Below are 24,809 nucleotides of genomic sequence, written 5' to 3' on the forward strand. Positions count from 1 at the left end.
AATGTCAGCGGTGAATGAACCTGAAGTCTGCGGGACTGAGTTCCCACTGAAAACATGACATCGGTTATTATCCGCCAGAGGAACACCTAAAGCCGTCGGACCTTACACATCTGTACTGGGATCCGAGCCAGACCAGATGGGCCGAGTTTGTAGGGTTGTCCTATATAGTGGGATACACACCGTACAGCCCCTGTAAGTGAACGCACACCCTATAGATCCCTTATGATGTAATGTACGCCTTAAAGTGTTGGATACTCAACCTACAGATCTAAGTGCAAAAGACAGTATAGAATCCATACCTGCTGTTCTCTAGTAATGAATACAGACTTATAAGACGCACATAAAATTCATCAATCAATGATTACACCCTACAGATCATGAAGAAGGGAATAAAAGCAGCCCCCACATCACACTGGAATATCACCTTCCCTGCCTAATGTGCAACAGGTATACAAGTATATAGGTGCTGTGAATATTATATATATATATATATATATATATATATATATACTGTACATGTACAATATCCTACATACATAGAATATAGACAGTATGTATATGCATAAGCTGCATGTACTATATTTACGCCCATAGATCCCTCTGTGACCCAGCAGTGAATGTCTAAAAGCTGAATTTGTCCCTGGACTGAAGAGCTGACAATCTAAAATAAGCACATTGAGTGACATTGAGCTCATATAGAGCATTTGTGTGTCTTTAATGTCATTCAGCACCCAGGTGATCAATCTATTTATAAATCACACACAGTGCCGGTGGGGCAGGAGGCAGAATATTCATATGAAAACACTACAGGAGTTATAACACCCAGATTCAACGAGAGGGAAGGCTGCTGTGCTCTGATTGGCTGACACTCTGCACCTCACTCCGAGGGCTTTGATACAGGACCCAGCTGCTCTTTAAACAGAGTATTTCTTTTTTTCTCCCTTTTTTTGATGCTTTTTTTTTTTTTTTTTTTTTTGCGGAGTCGTATCCTTCCGCCAGCCTTCAACCGCATCACTCTCAGATCCCTCCGCACCGCGCGCATCCTGCAGTGGGGAGAGCGGCCGGAGCCCCCCGGGTTATAGAGCCATGGGAGCCTGGGGTCTCAGCCTGGGGGTCCTGCATTGCCTGGGGGTCTACATCCAGTTGAGTGCTGGGGATAAACACAGCGCTGCCGATGGTAATAAAGCTCTCAGTATTATATTTTACTATGGGGGGCTTATTTGTGGGGTGTCTGTTGTGGGGGAGCGGGCGTCTGTTGCTTGAGCCCTCAAGACCTACCTTATAATGCATTGTGGGGGTTCTTGGAATTTTAAGCTTAATATTATTTTAAGGGGGCTTTTACTAATTGCATGAGGGGCAATTTGCTTTGGGGGTCTCTGTAGTGGTCATTTAATCTTGGGGTGCCCTTTTGCGTTCTGTATAATGTATAATATATAATGACCCGCTTTGATTGCTGTAGGTCTTTGCACTATACATTTTGCATTGTAGGGGGGTCCCTGTATTGATGCTGTGGGAGTCCTATAGTTTTTACTGTGGGGGTCTTTAGTTGAAGGCTGTGGGTTGTCGATATATCTCATTTCTGGATTTTGTTTTTATTTTTGGTAGAATCTAAAAAACAATGTAAAATTTAAAAAAAAAAATCAGAAATAGTTAGAACCAGGATTCAGTTATGTAAAAAATTTTTTAAGGGGGTATTTAGCAAGTAGATACCTCCTGGGGTATTGGGGTATTCAACACTTATCAAGAGGTTTGCAGCCTTTGGTATGCTAAGCATAGGTTATAATTATATTTTATTTTGTATTTTATTTTTTAAACAGTTTTCTAAACCTTTATCAGAGACAGAATTGTAATATTCTAATAAAAAACCCCCCATATAAAATATTAATATATATATAGGCATTTTCTATGTGCTTTTTTGCAATAAGGGTATATAGGACATATGTTATAATATATTTAATGGTAAAGACTGGAATATTGATTATAATTATTGATTAAAAATCATGTTATCCGTTGTACAACGCTGCGGAATATGAGGGCGCTTTAGAAATGAATCAATCAATAAATACTAATAATTCTGGGTATGTGGCAAAGACTGACATGTCTTTTTCGTAATAAAAATTGGGGCATATGTTATCACAATACGTGCAATAAAGATTGTGGTGTCTTTATATAGGATATGTGATTAAGAATATGTTATTCGTAGTATAAATACTCGATTATCCATCCCTATAGGTGCCTAATATAGATTCTATTATTACTTTTATTAATAATTAACAATAAAGGTTGGATTATAAGAGATTATGGTAATAACTGAAATACCTGCTAATTGGGATTGTGGCATATTTTATTTTCTCTTTTTTTTTTTAAAACCAACAAGTCGTCTTTCTTTTCTTAAGGTTAAGATTTTTAAAAAAAATTATGATTTAATTTATTTTTAATAGAGAATGTGCAACATTTTGGAAAATATTATAAATTTTTATTAATTATTAGAATTTTTTTATCAGTTGTATGATAAAGATCGGGGGGGGGGGGGCATTGCCGGAGTATAACGACACTAAGGATAGGGGGGGAAAGGTTATTTGGATGAGGGATTGTGAGATGGCTTATAAGGAATTGTCATTTTTTGTTCAGACGTGGTAACGTTTGTTGCTAAAATGGTCTTGTCGCTAAAGGGGGGGCTTGGGGGGGAAAAAGTATATCGATCAACAGAGAATTAGAAAAGAAACTATGTGTTCTTTTTGATGTGTTTAGAATGCCTCATTGCCTTTTAAGACATTTTTGCAATAAATCCCGAAATAATTGTATTTGAGCTCATTATGTTGGTGGGTTAAACCGAAATTAGAATACCGTATTACCCCCGCACTATATCGAATGTAATGTGCGAAACAAAATATTTGATTAAAACTGGTATTTAATAAAAATATTTACACGTCCATCCCTACTTATAATACTTATCTGTGTTGTGATTGGCTGCGTTATTTTAAAATACATTTAATTAGTGAAAAGAATCAGGATAGTTGGCATGTCTGCCACCCCCCTCCGCTAATTGAGTTCTGGACACGTATTGATATTTCTTCATACTGTTGGGCTTAGTTTTCTCGCAGAAACATGCAGAAGTATCTGATTAGTAATAAGTATCTGTTAGCCGTGACGCCCGGAGGATCTGTTGGTTGCTGGGTAGGAAACACAGAATTGATGGGAGATCGGCCCCATTCAGCCCATCTAGTCTGCTCATTTTGCCTGCTCTAGAGACTCAGATCTTAATAAGTCCTTGGTCTCATCTTAGTTTCAGGAGCCATATGCCTGTCCCATGTTTAAATCCCCCCCACCGCATCTGCTGGGAAGCTCTTCCATATATCCACCACCCTCTCCGTAAAGCAAAATGGCGGAGACTATTCCTGTTAATTGTAGAGATGGGGGCCTCTTTTATTAGCCGAGCGTGATAGATTTTTGGATGGCGGTTAACGGCGGCGTGTGATAGAGTTTTGCACGTCTGTTAATTGCGGAGTGCGGTAGAGATGGCTCTGGCTGTTAAAGTCTAAGTGTTATAGACATTGGAACGGCTGCTAATTGCTCGGTGCTATAGAAAATGCTACGTCTTTTAATGTCGGAGTGAGATAGAGCCCGGGAGGTGTTGGGATATCTGTTAATCTCAGCACTGCAGTGAAATTGTGGGGGTGTTATTATTATTATTATTATTATTGTTGTTATTGTAAAAATGTTGATATTTTGAATGTTATGTTATTCTATGAAACACAAACATAGACGGCAGATAAGTCCTGATTGGCCCATCCAGTCGGTCGTTGGCCTCGTCTTAGTTTCAGGAGCCATATGCCTATCCCATGCATGTTTAAATTCCTTCACTGTGTAAACCTCTACCACTTCAACTGGGAGGCTGTTCCATTTATCTACTACCCTCTCAGTAAAGTAATGTATCTTGTAAGGTCTTGTTAATCTGGGTGTAGGCAGTGTATGTCCTTTGGGTGGAGGTGGGTAGTGAACGATCTTCTTCTTTATATATTATAAGGATACCGGGGTAGCAAGCAGGTTCCTTCGCAGCCGTTTGGCAACCTCAGTCCCCACGATGCTTGGCCTGCTGTGCTCCATTCTGCCTACCGTTTAGCAAATCGCTCCCGCAGGAGGTCAAAGGTTAGATAGATTATTACCGAGTGGGTACGTTTGGTGTCAGAGCTATATGTTGTGTACTTTGATTACACAATCAAAAATTGCACAGGGTTTTGACACAGAACCAAATAATTCATCTCTAGAATGCCTCTGCAGGGGATCCGATCTATGCTACTACTATAACCAACAACTACCTAGCGTTGTAATGTTGCCTTGAATAACTAAACTGTAGACTGTTATCACTTTGCTAGAGTTTTTGTCTGTCTATGTAGGTATCGGGAGGTAGAGAGAATGTGGTGGGCAAGGATGCTTGCAGATGAAATATTAATTTGTGTTTAGTAGGAAGCACTCGAGTGGTTGTGTTACCTGGAGCGCTGGATGTCTATCTGGGTTGCTGCACTGGATTGCAATACGCGCCAAGTGTCTCGGTGGGTGTAATTGCAAGAATTGTGCTGGCAATAAAAATGAGTGTGGTGGAGAGGGCTGGGCTGTGCGTTCCATATTTATACAGTTAAGGAGAGAGAGAGAGAAAGAGAGAGACAAAGGGAGGTATTTCCAATGATGGATAGAGCGAGAGAGAGAGAGAGAGAAATGAAGCGAGAGAGAGAGAGAGAGGTATTTCCAAAGAAATATGGATAGAGTGGGAGAGGTGCAGAGAAGAAAGGGAGATGGAGAGATAGGGTAAGGAGTAAAACTGTGAAGGACAAGCAGTGAGATGAAACGGGTTCTCTGATAGATTTACAGAAGGAAGGAGAGCCGTTGGTTAAAGGGGAAAGAGAATGGAGAGGGGAAGAATTGGAATTTGGTGTTGGGGTTTAGAAGGAAGTGTTGGAAGAAAGAGGTCAAGAGGGGAGCAGGGAGGGTGTTAGAAGAAGGCTTATCATGTTGAGAAAGAGAAGAGAGAGGTCTCCTGACGAGATGAAGATCTAATATTAAGTTGGTGAAGAGGGAAGAACTGCAGGAGCTTTGGAGTTTTGTTGAGTATTTGGTGAGAAGAAAAGGTCAAACGAAGGAGTTGGGGCAGAATGGAGACCGTTGAAAGAGAAGCTGGGCCGGATGAGACAAAAGAAAGAGAGATGGTTGTGTTTAAAGTGGAAAGAATTGAGAAGGAGTTAGTGGAGAGCGCTGGCGGGGAGGAGAGTTGTGACGGTGTCTAGGAGTGCGAAGTTTGTGTGATCGTTTTGGTATTTTGAGGAGGGCTGGTTGATAGTTTAGATGGTTGCAGCGAAGGGAAAAGTACTGGAGATGTGTTTGGTGTTTGAAGAGACAGCGAGAAGTGTCAAGAGAGTAAAGGGGTCTGGTGGAAATCTGGTGGGCTTTTGGAGGAACGCTTTGATGGATGAGAGTTTGGAGAGGGGTTGCAGGGGGCCGTGAAGATTGAGGACGTGGACCGCGTAGAAGACGGTGGATATTGAGTAGGTTGGCAGACACTGGAAGAGTTAGACCGGGGTACATGTGAGTGTGAGCGGAGGGTGAGTGGTGAGAATGGTGTGGACACAAATTATCCAGGGGTGTAAGACGGAGGAAGATAGGTCGAGTAGATGCTGCCAACCTTTGATCTCTTGACCCTTTAACGCTCTTTAGTAAACATATTTCACGCTTCAAAGCCCAATCTGCTGTCAATAATTTGAAGTTAAAACCAGTAAATGCAGTAAATGGCGTGTTAGGTTCTGTTCTCCAGGGCCAGTGGGGGCCACTGTTTCCTGAGGTCCGTTATTAGAGAATTGACCCCTACCTTTGGATGAAATATTTCCCCACTAATGTGATAAAATGACACAAACCCCAGAGCCCGTCTTCCCAACGCTGCTGCGTCTGCCTTAGAGGGTAGAATGGGGGGGGGGGTATCGACTAATTGAATTCTACAGATTACTCTGAGTCCGACCATCAAACCCTTTATCTATACTTTATCTTCCGTTACCTTAACCCTCTAGTGCCACGTAGGAAGCTCGGCTCCAACAAAACCATCAAATCATCGCAAATTATCCACAAAAAGTGGTCATTTTCTATCCCCTCCACGTACTGTGACCCTCAACGCTATCATCTATAAAAACCACTTGTAAAGTGATGTTGAGAGGGGGTTTGATGAATGAGAGGGAAGCGTGAGTGTGACACACAGACTGCGGGCGAATTCTTAACTACAGATTATCAGGACCGGCTCAGACAGCGCTGGGTTTGTATGTAATGCACAGGGACCCCCCGACTGCAGATTATCAGGACCGGCTCAGACAGCGCTGGGTATGACATTGACGTTCTGGTTAAAGATGACTGTCTCGGGCAGCCTGTTGCAGACCGCTGGCGGCGAAAGGGTTAAGGATAAGGCAGTGCGGCTTTTTCTCTATCTACATGCGATCTGCACTCATAATCAGATGCTCGTACGGGTTTCTGTAATGCCGCCAGCATGTTAATCAGGCCCTCGGTGGGGTTTGCTTTTATTTTACGGAGGGATCTGGCGCTGCCGGGGGGGGGGGGGCAGCGGGCGGCAGTCGCTCCGCGTTCCAAAATCCCCCATTAATATTTTATTGCCGCGAATCTGCTACTGTGTACAGACAACGAGAACGAGAGGATCACCTTCAGACGCCGTACACAGCCTGCGCCGCGCCAATTACCGTTCATCTGTATACACGCCGTGTGCGAGAACCATCAGCATTCCGCGCGCCCTCCTCTACCGGTCTGTCCTGCGAGGAAAGCTCAGGTTGGGGTCAGAGATGGGGAGGAAAACATTTAAAAATTGGGGGAAAAAACTGAAAGATTGGGGGAAATTTTTTTTTTTTTTTTCCCAAACCTATTTTTGGGGGATTTTTGTTCGGGAAAACGGAACGTGGAATATCTTCTTTTATGATAATAAATAATAAGTTTATGACATTCAAACTTTTATCGCATGAAGACCTTTATGAAAGACGCACAAATAATGCCGGCTACTTCGCTTTTTCATTTGCGGTCGGTGCGAAGGCGCAAATCTGATTGGGCGATTGTGATCGCTCTCCCCGTCCAATCCGCGGAGGAGGATCGGAGGAGATCTTTTGTTTTTGGTTGTGGTTTCTTAATTTATTTTGTAACATTTTAAGGAAAGGGAGGGGGGGTTACCGGTCCTCATGTAGAGTCAAAATATTCTTAACATAATATTACATTTTCAACAAAAAAATAGTTTTATTTCAGGCATCATACTTTTTATATACTCCGCACTTCGTGTTCCCGGTGTAACAAATTTTAAATTTGTAAAACTACTTTTAATTTTTTCTGAAAATTTCCAATTTTTCCAGAAAAAAACATTTATTTTCGTTTGTTTTTTTTTTCCCATGCCTTCAAAATTTCCAGAAATGTTCCATCTCTGGTTGGGATGGGGGTCTTAGAGGCTCTGTATAGAGCAGGTGCTCAGCTTTGTTTGCGTACCCCCGGGCAGTGGCCGTACCTGCGCAGCTTTGGGGGGGAGGATTATACATTGCAGGGTAACTGTTACCCTTACGGCTCTTAGTGTATTGATGTAGCCAGGGTCCTACCGGAAAGGATGGCATGGATGCCATGCTCTGTGCAGCGTGTGTTTGTTGGCACCGAAGCTTGCAATTAAATCTGTGGAACCGGATAGGTTTTAAGCATAGATTTCATGGGTATTTTTTGTGTTTATTGCAGGATTTTCGTTGTTTGTTGTGCAATATTTATGCATTTTTCTAAAGCAAAATATTGTGTTAGTAGACTGCAACAAATGGGGGATGTTTACAAACAGTTATATCATGAACAGTTACTAAGAGAATATGATAGTTATGTTATATTAATATATATTAATATAATAGGAGCTCACAAGAGCTTGCAATCTAGTGTAGTTACAGAGCAAACCAAATGACGGTCAGAGGCTTAGATGTAATGTAAGGAAGTTTTAGTGAGAGGGTGGTGGATAAGTGGAGCAGCCTCCCATCAGTAGTGGTAGAGTTTAACACAATAAGTAAATGGAACAAGACCAAGGACTGATTAAGGTCTGAAAAACTGTCAGACTAGGTGGGTCCAATGGGCCCGATCCGCCGGCATCTGTTCTATGGTTTGGAGTGATCTCGCTAGATCTGTTGAGGTACCTGTCTGGATCCAAATGTGATAGTAGAGTAGCTCTTTGCCTATAGAGCTCACAATCAGAATCCTAGTTTCTATGAAGTGAGTCCGGATGAGACCCCCCCCCCTGCAGTAGAACTTCATTCCATGAGCTTTATGAAGCAGCTTTTAGTCCGTCCAGCACTGGGGGGCAGTCTGAGCCCCCCATAAATCCCTCACGCAGACACTAAAACCTGTGGAGCGTGTCTTGGCTCCTGCCCCTCGGGCTCGCATTACCCGGTAATCTACGGGGCTGTCAGGATGTAATGGGAGCGGAGGACAGGTATATAAACGCACCGTTGGGCGCCAGTCCTCCACGCCTCGCTAGTGCACTACATGCTTAACCTCTCCCCTGCACCATCTTCTTTCTCACTTTTCGGATGAGGATACCTCTGCGGGGAAGCTCATCCCTGTCGCCACTACCTTTCATTTTCTTTCTCTTATCACTGTCTTGGATAATGTGCTGCTGTTCGGATGTGTTCATATGTCTGTCTGTCTAATCTATATGTCAGTCTTTCTATTCATCAGCATGTAGGAGAGGAGATTATGTTGCAAGCAGGTCGCAGAGCCCACCAGCACCTAACAGGTTAAGCAGACATGGCACGTCCAGGTTGCCGCTATAAATGGCTCACATCTGGGCGCTGCAAGCTAATTAGACAGCTAAATATTAATTAGCAGGCTATTAAGGAGACGCTGCAACCTAATGAACCCGCGCCGGTTCGTTTGCGGAGTACTGTCGGGTGGCTTATCTCACGCCGGTAGCCTGGTGTGGAGGGCAGGGGGGGGGGGAGACTGGCTGGGGGGTCTCATTAGAGGTGGCTGATAGATAAAAGCCTAACACGGGGGTCACAGCGGGAGGAAGCGGGGTGACAGAGATGATCTTAATCCAGGCAAGGGTGATTTTCCTAATGAACAGCGCAGGGAGACCCTCATTATACCCAGTCCTCTGTCGGCAGCGATCTGACTCTAAATACCCCCCCTGTTGGTCATCATTTCCTCCCCTTAATCGTCCAACTACCCCTGCAGGCACTACTTGCCTCCCCCCCCCTGTCAACCCTCGTTCCCCCTCTTACCCGCACCCTGGCACTGACCCCCCTCTCCACCATGGCCGTGTGTGCTGCCTGTCATGCGCGCCCAGGCCTGTGGGTACTTGTTAATGCGAGAGGATACCAGGATCATGTTAATTTGTTACCAGTGACTGAGGACCCGCATGTGGCAGAGCAAATCTGTCTAATGGGCAGCCGGCTCTGAGCTCCCCCACGGCTCATTTACTCGGCTCAATGGCATTTCCAGGCTTCTGATTGCCCCTTTGCCGAGCCGCCGAGCCCAGATCTCCCGTATTCTTTATTTACCCGAACTTCTTCACCCCTCTTCCACTCTTTCTTTTTTTATTTTATTATAGATTGGCTTTTTCACTATTTAGTGGAGTTGCTATAATGTATAATGGAGTGCTTCCCCACTCCAGCGAGTGAATCCTCACCAGGGCTGCTACCTACAATAGAAACCAGTGCGTGCAATCCGAACCCTGTCCTGTTTACATTCACCAAGGAGCCGCACAGAAATCCCGTTAAGGATCACAAAAAAACGTTCGGGCAAACGCTGGTCCCAAATCTTTCAATCAGGACATTCGGGGGGGGGGGCAGTAGCCAGGGGCCCCCTTGCCAGGACCCTCTCCCGATGGTATGATGCCTGTTTGCTATTGTATGTAATTGAAATGTTCTCAATCCCCAATTCTCCAAAGACCGTATTATTCTCTTTCACCCCCTTATGTTATTTCTCTTTTATTTTCTTTTGTTTTGTTTCTTCTTTCACATCTTTTTTTCTCTGCATATTCTCTCTCCCTCTCTCTCTGTCTCTCTTCTCCCCCGTCTCTCTCTCTTCTCCCCCGTCTCTCTCTCTTCTCCCCGTCTCTCTCTCTCTCTCTCTTCTCCCCCATCTCTCTCTCTTCTCCCCCGTCTCTCTCTCTTCTTCCCCGTCTCTCTCTCTTCTTCCCCGTCTCTCTCTCTTCTTCCCCGTCTCTCTCTCTTCTCCCCCGTCTCTCTCTCTTCTCCCCCGTCTCTCTCTCTTCTCCCCCGTCTCTCTCTCTCTCTCTTCTCCCCCGTCTCTCTCTCTCTCTCTTCTCCCCCGTCTCTCTCTCTCTCTCTCTCTTCTCCCCCGTCTCTCTCTCTCTCTCTCTCTTCTCCCCCGTCTCTCTCTCTCTCTCTCTCTTCTCCCCCGTCTCTCTCTCTCTCTCTTCTCCCCCGTCTCTCTCTCTCTCTCTTCTCCCCCGTCTCTCTCTCTTCTCCCCCGTCTCTCTCTCTTCTTCCCCGTCTCTCTCTCTTCTTCCCCGTCTCTCTCTCTCTCTCTTCTCCCCCGTCTCTCTCTCTTCTCCCCCGTCTCTCTCTCTTCTCCCCCGTCTCTCTCTCTCTCTCTTCTCCCCCGTCTCTCTCTCTCTCTCTCTCTTCTCCCCCGTCTCTCTCTCTCTCTCTCTCTTCTCCCCCGTCTCTCTCTCTCTCTCTCTCTTCTCCCCCGTCTCTCTCTCTCTCTCTTCTCCCCCGTCTCTCTCTCTCTCTCTTCTCCCCCGTCTCTCTCTCTTCTCCCCCGTCTCTCTCTCTTCTTCCCCGTCTCTCTCTCTTCTTCCCCGTCTCTCTCTCTCTCTCTTCTCCCCCGTCTCTCTCTCTTCTCCCCCGTCTCTCTCTCTTCTCCCCCGTCTCTCTCTCTCTCTCTTCTCCCCCGTCTCTCTCTCTCTCTCTTCTCCCCCGTCTCTCTCTCTCTCTCTTCTCCCCCGTCTCTCTCTCTCTCTCTCTTCTCCCCCGTCTCTCTCTCTCTCTCTCTTCTCCCCCGTCTCTCTCTCTCTCTCTCTTCTCCCCGTCTCTCTCTCTCTCTCTCTCTCTTCTCCCCCGTCTCTCTCTCTCTTCTCTCCCGTCTTCTCCCCCGTCTTCTCCCCCGTCTCTCTCTCTCTTTCTTCTCCCCCGTCTCTCTCTCTCTCTCTTCTCCCCCGTCTCTCTCTCTCTTTCTTCTCCCCTCCTCTCTATTTCTGCTATGTTTTTACCTTGCTAATTTTGCCTGTCTTATTGGCAGGACCTTTTCCAGTAATCTCATGTGAAGCTCCTGCCTCGGCCGGCTCCTGCGTCTGTTCTCCTGTCACATTGTTTTTTTCCCCTGAATCTCCCTGGATATATAATTCCGTTGCTGTCTCTTCCAATATTCTGGAGCCTGCTCTGAAGAATCCTCTCTCTCTTCGGTCTTCTACCTTTAGTTGCGTCTTTAGATATTTTTTTTTTTTTTTGCCACTGCGTCCCTCTTCTTAGGTCCATAGAGTAAGTCCGAGGGTTTAAAATAGATTGCAAGCTCTGTGGGCAGACTGAGTTCTGAAACATGTTGCGAGCGCAATTGATGAGTCCGTTAATTCATTAATTAAACAGTTACCTATGCGTAGGGACTGCTGCTGACTGCCTTCTTCCATATGGCTTCTACCTCTATTTCTCCTTTTCCTCCTTTCTGTTATTTTCCTTATCGCTTCTTAAGTTACTGTCCAAATCTGTTCTCACTCGCGGTTTCACGCACCCTTGGGCACTGTACTGCCTCTACATTGTCTCTACACAGTGAATAAGTAGTACATTTCAGTGTAGAAGATAAGTGGAACAGCCTCCCAGCAGAAGTGGTAGAGGCTAATACAGTAAAGGATTTTAAACATGCATTGGATAGGCTCCTGAATCTAAGACGAGACCAACGACTGATTAAGGTTTAAGTCTTTACAGCAGCATAAACAGGCGACTAGACGGGGGGCCGAATGGGGCCGATCTGCAGTCAAATTCTGTTTCTTCAACAAGTAGTGCATCGCTTAGCAAGTTCCCCCAGAGAGTACGGGCAAGATAAAGAGTAAGGTAATATAGTAGGGGTAACAGACCACCTCCTCGACTTTTCTTACCCTGTCCACCAAGTCTACTTACAATTACTCCCAAAGCTATACACCCTGTGCCCAGCTGCCCCCTTGCCTTCTACCGTCCTCCGTTCCCCAAGCTGTTGACTTTGAGGGCTGTGTTTTCTTCCTCCCTCTGTTGTTCTGCCTCCTTCCCCCCCTTTCTGCAGGTAAATAACATACTTTGTACCTCTCTCCCCCACTTTTTTCTCCATCTTCCCCGCATGCTGCCGCTGGATACCCCTTTTTCCGTTTCTCTATTTTTATCCGTCCCTCTCTGTCCCTCTCCCCCCTTCCATGGTGCAGGAACACATCCATCTTTCTGTCACTCTCACATTCTGTCCGTCACTCTCACTCCCTCTTTTCCCTTTTTCTCCTATGATTCCCGCCTCTCTCTGTTTTTCATTCTCTCCATCTCTCTGTCTTCTCTCTCATTTCCCCCGTGCTGCAGGCTCTTTCCCCCCTCTACATGTATCAGCTTTTTACAGTTCTGTTGACAGATGGTGCTCTGCGGCCCTTGAAGGGAAACTAAATACTACAGCTAAGGAGCCAGAGACAGGGGGGAGAGAAGGAGGATTATAGGAGACTAGAGGAGAGACATATTGGTGATTGGAGAGAAAGAGAGGAACACAGGAGTTTAGGGAAAAGAGAAGATCGTATACGAGAAAGGGATGTCGGAAAGCAGAAGGAATTGGGGAAAAAAAGACAAATCTGGGACTGGGGAGGGGGTAGAGAAGTCAACTGGGCTTTAGGTTATAAGGGGCATAAACTATATAACTACCCTTATTAACAGAGAGGAGATATATGGCGTTATAGGTGGAGTTATAAGGGGGTATTGGATAGGGCAATAGGTGGAATTATACGAGGGGGTAGAAGGAAGACTGGTTGTACGGAGTAACAGGAGGTATAACAGGCAGGGGTTTTAGATGCAGCAGTCACGGAAGTAACAATGTAGCTCATATGGCGCAATCGGTAAAACATGGAGTTCATTCAGAGTTTAGCTAACGCTCTCCTTTCTCTCAGCATTATTCACAGAGACGCCACAAGACGTGAGCGCTCATCCTGGAGAAGATGTGGAGATGGCGTGCTCCTTCCGTGGCAGCGGAGACATCCCTTACTCGCTGGAGATCCAGTGGTGGTATATTCGCACCCACCGGGACTGGGCAAACAAAGAGACGTGGGCAGACAGCCAGGTGAGTGCCATCGGCAAGAGGATAGAACACAATGTGTACATTGGAAGGCAGAGATCAGGCAAACTTCTCCGATAGCTTATCATACATATAATTAACAGAATAAACGTTTTAAAGGAATTACAGAGCAAGGGACTAATTTTTGGGGGTCGTAGGCTGTAACTTGCGAGTGTCTCTTAATCACTAATTAGAATTTAGCCTCAACATTTATGGACTTTTACAGCCAGGTTCATGCATTTGGACCATGAGAAGCTTCTCTTTAAGACAGTTACACAGACTGGTTGAGTAGACATAGTAGATAATTTTTTGACAGCTACATTATTGCATTCAGCTTAATAAAAAAAAAAAAAATCACGATGTTTCTTTACGATAACTGCATTGAAATTGGGATTTCGTCCCTGTTCCAAGTATGTCTTCATCATGGCTGTTTGAGAGTCTCAGGTCTCCAGAAGATTTGGTTCAATGTTCTCAGTTTGCATGCCCTTTCCTGAAACTTCTATTTTTTGTCTCAGTAGCTAATGCAATATAAGCCAACATGTAGTTCCAGAAGCCTTCAAGATCTGGTGGATCTAACTTCTCATATCTGTCTGCCGTTGTCCTGATGTCAGGCTCTTTGGCCTCCGTTATTGAATCAGTAGACGTTGGCTCCCAGTACTGAACATGCTAACTTACCCCGTACTTCCTTATTCCCCGATTCCCCTGGGAACCAAATTTATCAGTTTTTTGCTAAGAAGACTTAGCGAAACGTGCATTTATCAAAGAGCAAATATAAAATCCTTGCCCGTGAACGTGATCGAATTTAGCAAGCAGGAAAAGATACCAAAGTAAACAGATTTAATGGATTGCGGAGATGTTATTGTGAAAAAAATCACATTCCGTGAAATCTCACCTCGGGTTCTTAAAATTCATCATCCTTAAAGGAGAAGCATCCATTGTTAAGACAATATATATATATATTTTGAGGCTTTTTTTTCCTGCAAAAAAAAACCCCAGACAATACTTTTTTTCCCCCAACACTGCCTTAATCTAAAAAGATAACGGGTAGAGTGCATGAAACCTTATCGTGTTGTACATTAATGATCTTTCATCATTGAGAGTGACATCATAGAAGCATAGAGTTCGGCCCGTCTAGTCTGTCCGTTGTTGGCCCTGTTGTGGCAACCTTTCTGTCTCGTTTAAACCTAATTTAATACTGGAAGATTTGAAAGTAATATCTCCGCGTTTTTTAAGTTACTTTTTGGTGAGAGATGATTGGCTCCCGTCTCCTTTTGTAAGGGTTGGGGGAGATCTTTACTTAGATTACCGTTCAGTATATATTTATAGATTCCCATATAGAAGGGAAACAATACATACAGTATTTATTCATAAATGACAATAGGGTAAGATATAGGTGTGCGCTAATTTGCATACGAGATGCCTCCTCATTTGCATGTACAGTCTGCGTCATTACTTGGAGCGCTCACCAATGTCCGCCCTTTTCCTTGAACGAGTTCCATGTATTCTCATACATGTCCTAAGGGTTAATGACAGCCTGGCTTCCCGAATCCAATTCCATTTTCCCCCCAAGGAATAAAAAATTATCATAAACAACACATATAACTCACTAAAGACCCAAAGGAGAAGACGGCTTCTGGCTGGGGGGGGGGGTGTATTTCTTGAGCGTAATTCCCCGCGGGGGATTTGCTGCGTTTCAAAATGCAGAGGTGGAGGCGTCCGCGTCCCGCAGGAACCGTGAATTACAATTTGATCCACGAGCTGTCTGTATCCCATGTGGCTGGTGGCCAGAAACCGAGCCGGATATTCATAGAATGTTTCGGTGGGAATTAGTTATCCTTACATAAATGGATCACCGTGGCTTTTGTAGAAACAGATACCTTTTCAGCGGCCACTTAAATACACACATGCGGAATAAACATTTGTAAAGCCGAGCTGCATTTCACAAAATGATGCTGAAACACACTAACGGTCACAAATTTTGGGGTCACTGAGCTGTTTCCATGGGAAAACAAGGAAATTTCCCCATTGTAAAATAATTGCAAAAGGGTTTTCAAACGATCAATCATCCCTTTAAACTTAAACTTGGATCAGCGAACACAATGTGCCGTTGGAACACAGGAGTGATGGGAGTGATACAGGGCCATTGGAACACAGGAGTGATGGGAGTGATACAGGGCCATTGGAACACAGGAGTGATGGGAGTGATAAAGGGCCATTGGAACACAGGAGTGATGGGAGTGATAAAGGAGTGATGGGAGTGATAAAGGGCCTCTGTACGCCTATGAAAAGATTCCATTAAAAATCAGCGGTTTCCAGCTACAGTAGTCATTTACAATATTAACCCCGTCTGCTCTGGATCTCTGATCCATCTTGTGTTATTTTAGTCGACAGAATCTTCTTTTCTTTTCAAAAACAAGGACATTTCTAAGTGACCCCAAACTTTTGAACAGTAGTGCATATCATTCTCGCTGTATGTTGGCAATGAAATGAAACTTTAGCAATTCTGCTTTGGAAGCGCAGGCACCCTTTGGCTAAAGTGGTATTTTGGAGCAGTGGAGAGTATGGGAATAAAAGTCAATAATTATCGGCGTGTCGAAAGGGCGCCTGTGTGATTTTTGGCCAATTCGTCTAGGGGAAGGAAGTCGTTGATGAGAAGGTGGATCTGGCTGTTCCACCAGCACACGGATTAATAAAAGCCGCCATCGGTAAATTACTGCCTACTAGTTACACGAAACTAACATGTTTTTGATATAAAAACTTCAAAAAACAAAGCTTGAGTGCAAAAAGAAAAAAGTACAACTCACTGAATAAAAAAATTGGTATGTTGAATACGTCGGTCAGGGGTCTAAATAACACAAAGGTTCCATCAAGCCGAAGATACTCTAGATTGTAAGCTTGCGAGCAGGGCTCTCTCCACCAAATGTATCGGTTTGTCTTAGTCTGTCAATTCTTGTCTTGTCATATCCCTTGAATTTATGTATTGTATTAAGCGCTGCGTAAACTGTTGGCGCTATATAAATAAAGGATAATAATAATAATAATAATAAAGATACGTGTCTGGTGAAAGGTTGAGTGAAGACAGGTAACGGGTATGATGTGTTCAAAAGGGGTGAAGGGTATCGAGAGGAGAAGGGGTCTGGGCAACCCGAAGCCACCTACATTCTGGAGGAGATCCACGGTAGAGGCAAGAGGTGCAGGGAATATTAATTAATGACCCAGCAGGTAAGAGGACAACAGTCATTCTTCTACCAGCCAGCTACATTTTCATCGTTGAGGTCTTTTTCTTATCACTTATAGTAATTATCTGTTCCACGATGAGTAAAGCTGCCATATTGACCAGTACAAGTAAACCATGCCCTCTCCTAAAATGATCCCTCCTTTTTTTCCCCCCGTTTGCCACTAATCACTGTCCTGGAGGAGGTTGCCCAGAGACTGTGGTCTACAAGATACGCCATTAGAAACATCAGTTATGACTCTTCTTTAGAAAATAATTGTTTCAGGAGCCAGTGGAAGCCTCTCGTATTAATGGTATCCCCGTCATGAATGTTGTCTACCTGGGAGGTCTTGAGTGACACCAAGGAAGCTAAGCTAGTTTGTGACGTTCCACCATACTCCATTATAACCCCAACTTCTCAAATGTAACCCAATGTAGTGAAAAACGTTCTCAAACTGAAAGAATCTCAGAACTTGGAACCTTTAATACCTTATTGTCTGCTTGTTGTTATCATTGCGTTTCATTATTTGGCAAAGCCTTTCATTTTCTAATAATGCTAATCACCAATCACTGATTCAGAGCCAAGGCTAATTAATTAGGCATCCCGTTCAATATGCATGTTTTAGGAGACATAGAAAACATGTCTGTTCTTTCCGTTGGCATATTACAGGAATACATTCGCGTTGCTTGGGCTGCGCCACTTAGTCCTGAGAAATGGATCAGTAATATATCAGCATAGAAATATCTCTTCGAAATATATAACAACACACTTACTAACATACAGGTCTGGATGGAATGGCCGTAGAGGGACCACAAAAATGACCCAGACAGAGTAGAAATGCTAGCCAAGAATATCGCTAGTTATTCCCCGGCCACCTTGTGGTCAGATTTGGAACTGCTATGGTACGAAAAATGCAAAGATGATATACATATCAGCAAATATCTTTGCAGATAACTTAATGGTAAAGAAATACATGACCTTCACTTATAGACGTACTATGGATACGGACGTTTGCTGCTGAGGGATGCCCCATCTATGGCAGAAGCCTGTCTTCATCCCTTCAAGCCTGATGAAGGATAAAGGAAAGGACCTATGGGCGCTCACATAGAGAGATTCAAATATATCTTCATGAGTAGCTTCTCGTTTTCCGCGTCTAAGCGATGATGTGATTTTTACCTTTTTCTAAGGTTCTTGTAGAAAAATAACCTTTTGTTTCCTCTGCTCCGTGACCCCAGCCTCATGCTGTTTGGACACCACGAGACCCCAGAATACTTGTAACGTTATGCGTGCCTAAAAAAGACACCAAAGCAGGATATTCATTGTACATTCACCAGAAACGGGTTACAGAGCGTTAGACGGCACGGCGGATAATATTAATAACGATAAGATCTCGCTGCCGGGCTCGGGTTGAGTATCCCAGTTTCCGCGAGTAATCCGAGCCTCTAAGTATTAATTCAGTCTCTGCTTCATCTCGCGGCTCCATTAAGCAGCAGAAAGTCAGACCATGCGCAGGGCCCCTCACGTACATACTTTGCTGGGTTTACCTGCTAACAGCCCCTTCTTACTGCACAATATATCCTTCCCACCGTCTCAGGGTTTTGTCTCATAGACAACGAGAGCTATGAGACGCATACCTACAATTTGCCCCCCAGGGGCCGGTTAGCTATCTTATGCAGCATCTAGATTGGTGTCACCCAGCAAGTGGCAGCATCCGTAACACCCCCCCCCCCCATTTTGCTTTTATGGACATATACTTATGGGCATGGGTTGCATGAGCCATAGTGTTGACTACACGCTTAGAACGGTACCTGTTTGTGTCTTTGAAACCTAGATTCCAGCGACGCTGCTGCATGAGGCTTATTTGTAACAGTCTTTAAATACCGCTCGCAATATTACAGAGTTGGTGTGATGAGAAAAGATGATTACTGCGAAATGCGTCAGCATCACACCTGTCTTCTGCAGACGCTCTTAGTTTCCTACTAAAGTTTATTTTTTTCGAATGGCCAATGATTTAAAAAAGAATCAAAGGGGACCTTCCGCATTCTACTGTGGAATCTCTCATCTCTACATCTTGAATGTGTTCTTGACCTCAGATGACAGCTGTTTCAATTTTCTTTTTCTTTGGAAGAAAACCTGGAATCTATGAGCAATTTTTTGTAACATTTAGAATAATAGGTTTATTCCTAGCCGCCGTAGAAAGATCAGCCAATTACCCAGGGTCTTCTGATGAGCACCTTCTCAGCCTTCTCCTCGAACTGTTCTAGGGTCAGGAACCGAGCTGTTATAAGAAGATCTGTCAGCTGCTCCCGGCTTATGAGTCTCTGTTCTCCGATCCTTTTATGACATTTTCTCAGAGAAGCTGTCAACAGCCTCTCGCTCGGTAACAATCCCGAACTTCTGCTTTTACACCTCAGGTGTGACATTCGAGGGTTTCAGCCAAGAACTTTCAATTGCTAAAGAATTCTCATTCCGTAGATGCTTCCTGCTTACGGATTTCTTAGGGAAAAAGCGAACAATAATAGATAAATAAAAAATAAAAATACAACTTATGTGGATACTGTTCATTAAAATAAAAACAATACAGTTATAATAATATAATTGTATATTGTTATTATTATTATTATTATTATACCCTGATATATATATATATTGTTATATATTATAATATATATATTATTATTATTATTATTATTATACCCTGATATATATATATATATATATATATATATATATATTATTATTATACCCTGATATATATATATATATATATTATAATATATATTATTATTATTATACCCTGATATATATATATATCATATATGTTTTAATAAAAGATGGTTATTAAATACCCCATTCAGACATTAGCATCTCTTATTAAAGAGGACATAGATGTATGTGTTATCTAGGCAACATATTAATAAATTGCTTTAATCATCTTTTTTACTTTACGTTTACCAGTCCCACTTATTACATCATGTTTCTTGCACCCAGTGTTTGAAAAATATCGTATGCAATTTATAGACTCTTATAATTGTACGTAGCGGCTGAGAAAACTGGCGAAAAGCAGGGAATCGGTCCGCGGATGAAATATTGTTTTAATTTCACAGTAATTGGGGTTTTTGGTGAAGCGCAATAAGTAAAACTGGCCGCGGTGCTAATCGTAGCTGGCTGTGAATTTGGGATAGAAATTGAATAGATTCGTGGGATTTTGCTCTAATAATATTTTATAAATGCAGACTGGATATAGATGTTTAAGTGGAAAGGAACGTCTCATAGGCATTATAAATGATCTTGGCTCGACAGATGAATGGGGCATGGGGGGTAAACGAATGGGGCAAGGGGGGTTCTACTGAATCCCTCCATGCATTTACAAGATGGAAAATAAGATAATTTAAACTCAATAGGGCTCGATGGCCAACTAGACTGACTGTTCACCTTGATAACTCAGATGTGTTTGATGGGATGTCTATGATTAAGCTCCACTGGGCGTGAAATGCGTTGAACTCTGCCGTCTTCCTGGTTCTCGCGCTGTCCTGTCTGTTTATGGATCAATAAAGACTCTTTATGTTTGTGCTGTTGGTGCAAGGATATCGTCAATGTTCCAGATTGAGTGTCGTCAGTACTCTCCACCTAAATGAGAACTCGCCCACTAACAAACCTCATATCAAACGGGCTGTAGAACCAAACGTTCAAAGCTCCTAGAAAAAAAGGGGGATCAGGGGAGGAAAGAGGGCAGAGGATTTGGGTTCCAAAAGAGAAAATGTCTCAAGAATCTAGCTTTTCTCAGGGTGGGATCCATTGCTTTTGACTCCGTGGCAGATCGTGGTGTCGCTGTGAGCTTTGAAGACAGACTTGATGCGCGTGTATTGAAGATGTTCATGCGCTGGTGCACAGAAGCCGGTGTGGGGACGATTCGTCGAGTGGAAGGAGGGACATGGTGGTCCCGTCAGTCTGTTTTTTCACCCTTGACTGTATTGTTCACAGTTCAGTTGGTTTAATTACCCCTGAAGTGTTGCCCTGTATAGTTCCAACGATTACAGAATCAAGACCCACCAAAACATGTTACCCCTTCACTCACTCTCTCATTCTCTCACTCTCTCTTTCACTCTTTCTCTCACATTTGGAAGATTATTCCTTGTACTGCTGGATGCCAAAACCTTCCCCATGTTTCATTAGCTCGGTTAATTTATAATGTAAAATATTCTCTTTTTTTGCTGGAAACAATTATGTGACATAAAAGCAGGCATTGATAGCCTGTTGCCATAGGAACTAAAAAAGCTTTCTCTAAACTAAAATAACAGTTCTTCTGCTTAGCATGCAAGACAGTACAATTAATATTTTTATAAGTGGGACTGCACCATTAGTTTTCTTTGTCGCTGTTTGTATAGGTACTTGGTGGTCTCCTCATAGGGTGACCAGTACCTGGATATGGTTCCCCACCTGTTAGGGGTATAACTCAGGGGAGAGGCCCCTCAACTCAGCTTCCAGGAGACTCCAGGACTGGATAGTCCCAGCTTGACCATAGTGGAGGCGTACAAGCTGTAGTCGAGGTGGTCAAGCCCAGTTTTGGATTCCACCATTGGCCGGTTCAGACTCCTCAATGGCCATAACATGCAGGAGGGGCCCTTTAGGAGTTTGTTACTCTCCTGCCAACTTGGATTCTTGTCTCCATCAACTACATCTTGACTTTTGGATTGGTGGTTGTCCATCCATGTTACCAGTTAAACTAATTATGCGACCCAGCGTATATCGTACTGGTTTCTCTGTGTTTGCTGGTTTGAGAGGAGTTAACAGGGACACCGTGCAGGAGATTTTAATGAGCCAAAGAGTCTGTGCGGCGATTAACCAGAGTTGGTGTGGGAGAATTCAGAGGCAGTTGAGCTGGTTTGTGAAAAGGAAGGGGGTAAAACATCATCTGGAGATAAATAGTATTTCAGGTTGGGTGCTCTGGTCCTCGGGTTATAGTTTTTACAATGTAGAAAAGTCCTAATCTAATTATTACTATTATTGTTGCGCATTTGGCTGTTATGTTTTGGGATTCTGAGTACTCTTCAATACTTTGGGGGGGGGGGCACTTTCTGCAGAGCGGTAGACAAGTATCTTTATGACGTTGGGGACTTTTCCGCGTCTCCTATCCATGTAACAGTCCCTGGCTTTGACTTAAACTTTTTATTGAACTCTGTCTGCCCTGACCTTAGCCTTTGGAAAAGGTATGTGTTTCCCACTTTGATTTAAAGAGACCTAAGCGTCTGAGCTGGACCTTTACTGGCTGGTTTGCCAAAATCGAAGGCCCTGCTTGAATACGGTTGATTTAAATCAGTCATGGTTTTTGTGAAGACCATTGGCGCAGACGTCGCCACCATTAGTGAGAAACTTTGCAACGGTCTCTTGGAGTGTCGGCATTTGGAAAGAGTCTCAGCTTGGAGCTCACCGGTCTCCATCTTATACAGAGACAAAGGTTGGGAATCAGTGGGGTAACTAATACATTCTGCAGCCGGGTTTCTGGACATCAGCCACCGTTACCAGACTATAAAGCCGTGCTGAATTACTCCTATGCTTCGACGGCCGCCTCCTCTCCCACCCCTAGATTATTCTGGTGTGCGCCGTTAGTCAAGAACATATAGAGAGACATAAGAGCGTGACCTATTACTAAACCAGACGCGGTCGAGTGTGAAGGTTAATTATCACGGAGAAGAGAGAGGAAGATATAATGCAGGGGATGGCAGAGAAGGGGGATAATCGAGGAACAGGCAGCGCATGGAAGGAGGGGATCACACGCAGGAGAGCAGGAAGGATTTATCTAAGAGTTCTCAGAGCGTTGTTTAAAGTAGTTGGCATGCCGGAGGGTATATAATCGCTTATTCTTGCAACTAGACCCATTGTTAATAAGTCTTATCTTTTTTGCAGCTAAAGACTCTTCCAGGGGCCCCTGAGAAAGGAGCCACGAAGATAAGTGTGAGTGAAAACTAACATTTTCTACTGGTGGCATGGAAGTACTCCGTATATATATAACGTATGTGGGGGGGGGGGGGCGAGGAGATGTGGTTGAACCCTTTAATTTATTAGGGAAACCCAGAATTATGAAGAATAGACTTAGTACAAGGAGGTCCTCATTTGGAAAGTCCACACGCCATCACAGCAGGGACTTTGGCTTGAAGGTCTCCTAAAGCACTTATCTAGTGATCTTTTATGAGGCACCATAGGTGGAGCGGCGCCGTTCAGTTACATTTGCAGATATTTAGTTTAAATGTAAAAGGTTATTTTATTTCAGAGAAGCCAAACCCTGCGGCTGATCTACGTTAATAAACTCCACCATATTAAGATATTTGTTTTACTGATGAGGTCATCTTTCTTTCCTAGGAGAAAAGGGTCGTGATATTGCTTGCGTTAAACCATTTTTAGACCTTCAGCTAGGTGGCAATCCTCTGCACTTAATGTTGTCATTAACATCAATCTTGCGAGGTTCTAACCTCTACTTCCCACGCAGGTGGTGAAAGTTTTCGGCAGTAACATTTCCCACAAGCTGCGCCTGTCCAGCGTGAAGATGTCCGACGAGGGGACGTACGAGTGCCGCGTGTTGGATTACAGCGAAGGGAAGGGCAAGCAGCACCGGGTGAAGGCGTTCCTGCGCGTGGAAGGGGAACTGGGCCGCCGTAACGCCGGCTCTCACCGCATGCAGGACACAAGCACTCACCGTCACTTCCCAGGCAAGGAGCTGAAGAAGCGCTCGGCGGTGCCCTGTGACCAATGCCAGCCGTAGACTGCCGGGGTGGGGGATCCGCCGTCCCATCGATGTACAGGAGTGCATGAGAGGCATCTGCCCATTACCCACCTCAACATCCCCTCGGCTCTTCCCACCTTCTGATAGGTTGGCGAATAAAGCTCTGTGACTTTTAACAGACTCTCGAAGGTGTGTTAACCTTTTCCACGTCGAAGAGCATAAGAGATGCCCTGGTAGACTGCTGTTAATGTGGACTATTGAAGGGGCACGGCGTGTGCACCCTTTTTTATTTATACACAGATCGTTCACATTCTCTTTCATCCCACCTCTCGTTGGTCACGGGGGTTAAACGCTCACCTTACAGAGGCTTGTGTGCGCTTGGTATGGATTTTCTCATGTTAATTAGGCTAACTTGCTTATGGGTTGTGTACCACTGTATGGGAAGTGAAGAGCCTGGCTACGTTATTAGCTTATTTTTGAGTATCCGGTATGCTTGGTGTTGAAACAAGGTAGTAATTGTGAGGCATCAGTAAAATGTGTAAGTCAGTTTAGGGTTAAGGTGGATTCCTTGCCCAAAGATTTAGAGGTTTCTGCCACACAGGAATTGGGTCACCCCAAAACCAGTGTAACACCTTAAGTGATAATCAACGGTAAGAGAACTCTATCTACGGCATGTTTATTCCATTTAGCCCTGTGTGATATATTGCGCACCCCTCTGTCGAAAATGCTTTTTGTACCCATGCACTTTTCTGGCAGTTCAATAATATAACTCCTTTTCTGCCAGCAGGTGTGCAGACCCCCTCGGTCTTCAAAGGTTTATTGATGCCTCGAAACATAAGCCCTCCGTTTCTGTAGCGATGGGCTCTGAAACTAATCCTTCAACTAAGTCTAAGATGGTAATATAAAAAATATCCTGGACAAGTTTGGACCGCACAGGCATCCTTACCTCTTTGCCAAGCTCATCACCTCTTGGCTCCATGGAATGTAACCCATGTGCTAGAAAATGGAGTTATTTGTCATGAGACTGTCCAGTTAACAGTATACTGTGTGTAGAGCATAAATACATTGTTAGCAGGTGTATAACTCTTCAGATGATACATATTTTAATTTGAATTTTTTGTTATGACATCATATGACCTTATACATACATGACATGTTTTTTCCCCATTATTTATTTGCATTTCAGGTCATATGCTCATGTCATCAAAGGAGCAAAGTTTTTTTCCCCCGTCTTTATGCATTTGCTCATTATTATGCTCTACACGCCTCTATCCTTTGTTGGGGTGACATGTATGTTGTATAGTATATAGTAACATTTGCTACACTTGCTCTTTGCCTTGTATATGCTGCTATAACAGCTACTGCAGAGATGGGTGACACAGAGTAAGAGTTGATAATGGGTTTGGTGGTAGAAATATCCGCTATCCCCTGGATGCCTTATTGTTTAGGGCGCATCCCCAGATGGCCACTGTCCCCAAGAGGGCCTATTAGTTTCACTCTCTCGCTGTCACCCTGGTCTTTCTGGATGTAAATAAAGTTAATGGATCACCCCAAAGCGGATGCTGGAATTTGTTAAAAAATAA

The 24,809-nt window shown here is 43.9% G+C and overlaps 1 protein-coding gene across 1 annotated transcript; it reads left to right on the forward strand.

Moving 5' to 3' along the window:
* Nucleotides 1-1,086: 1,086 nt before the first annotated feature.
* Nucleotides 1,087-23,265, forward strand: LOC149277009 (V-set and transmembrane domain-containing protein 2-like protein). The gene is made up of 4 exons (XM_089503142.1): nucleotides 1,087-1,177; nucleotides 13,127-13,296; nucleotides 22,413-22,460; nucleotides 22,993-23,265. Exons 1-4 carry the CDS (start codon nucleotides 1,087-1,089, stop codon nucleotides 23,263-23,265), a joined length of 582 nt encoding a protein of 193 aa, XP_089359268.1.
* Nucleotides 23,266-24,809: the final 1,544 nt, after the last annotated feature.

Source organism: Sceloporus occidentalis, unplaced genomic scaffold, assembly GCF_023333645.1.
Source record: "Sceloporus occidentalis isolate IW3139 unplaced genomic scaffold, rSceOcc1.0.p SCAF_221, whole genome shotgun sequence".
Taxonomy (NCBI): Eukaryota; Metazoa; Chordata; class Lepidosauria; order Squamata; family Phrynosomatidae; genus Sceloporus; species Sceloporus occidentalis.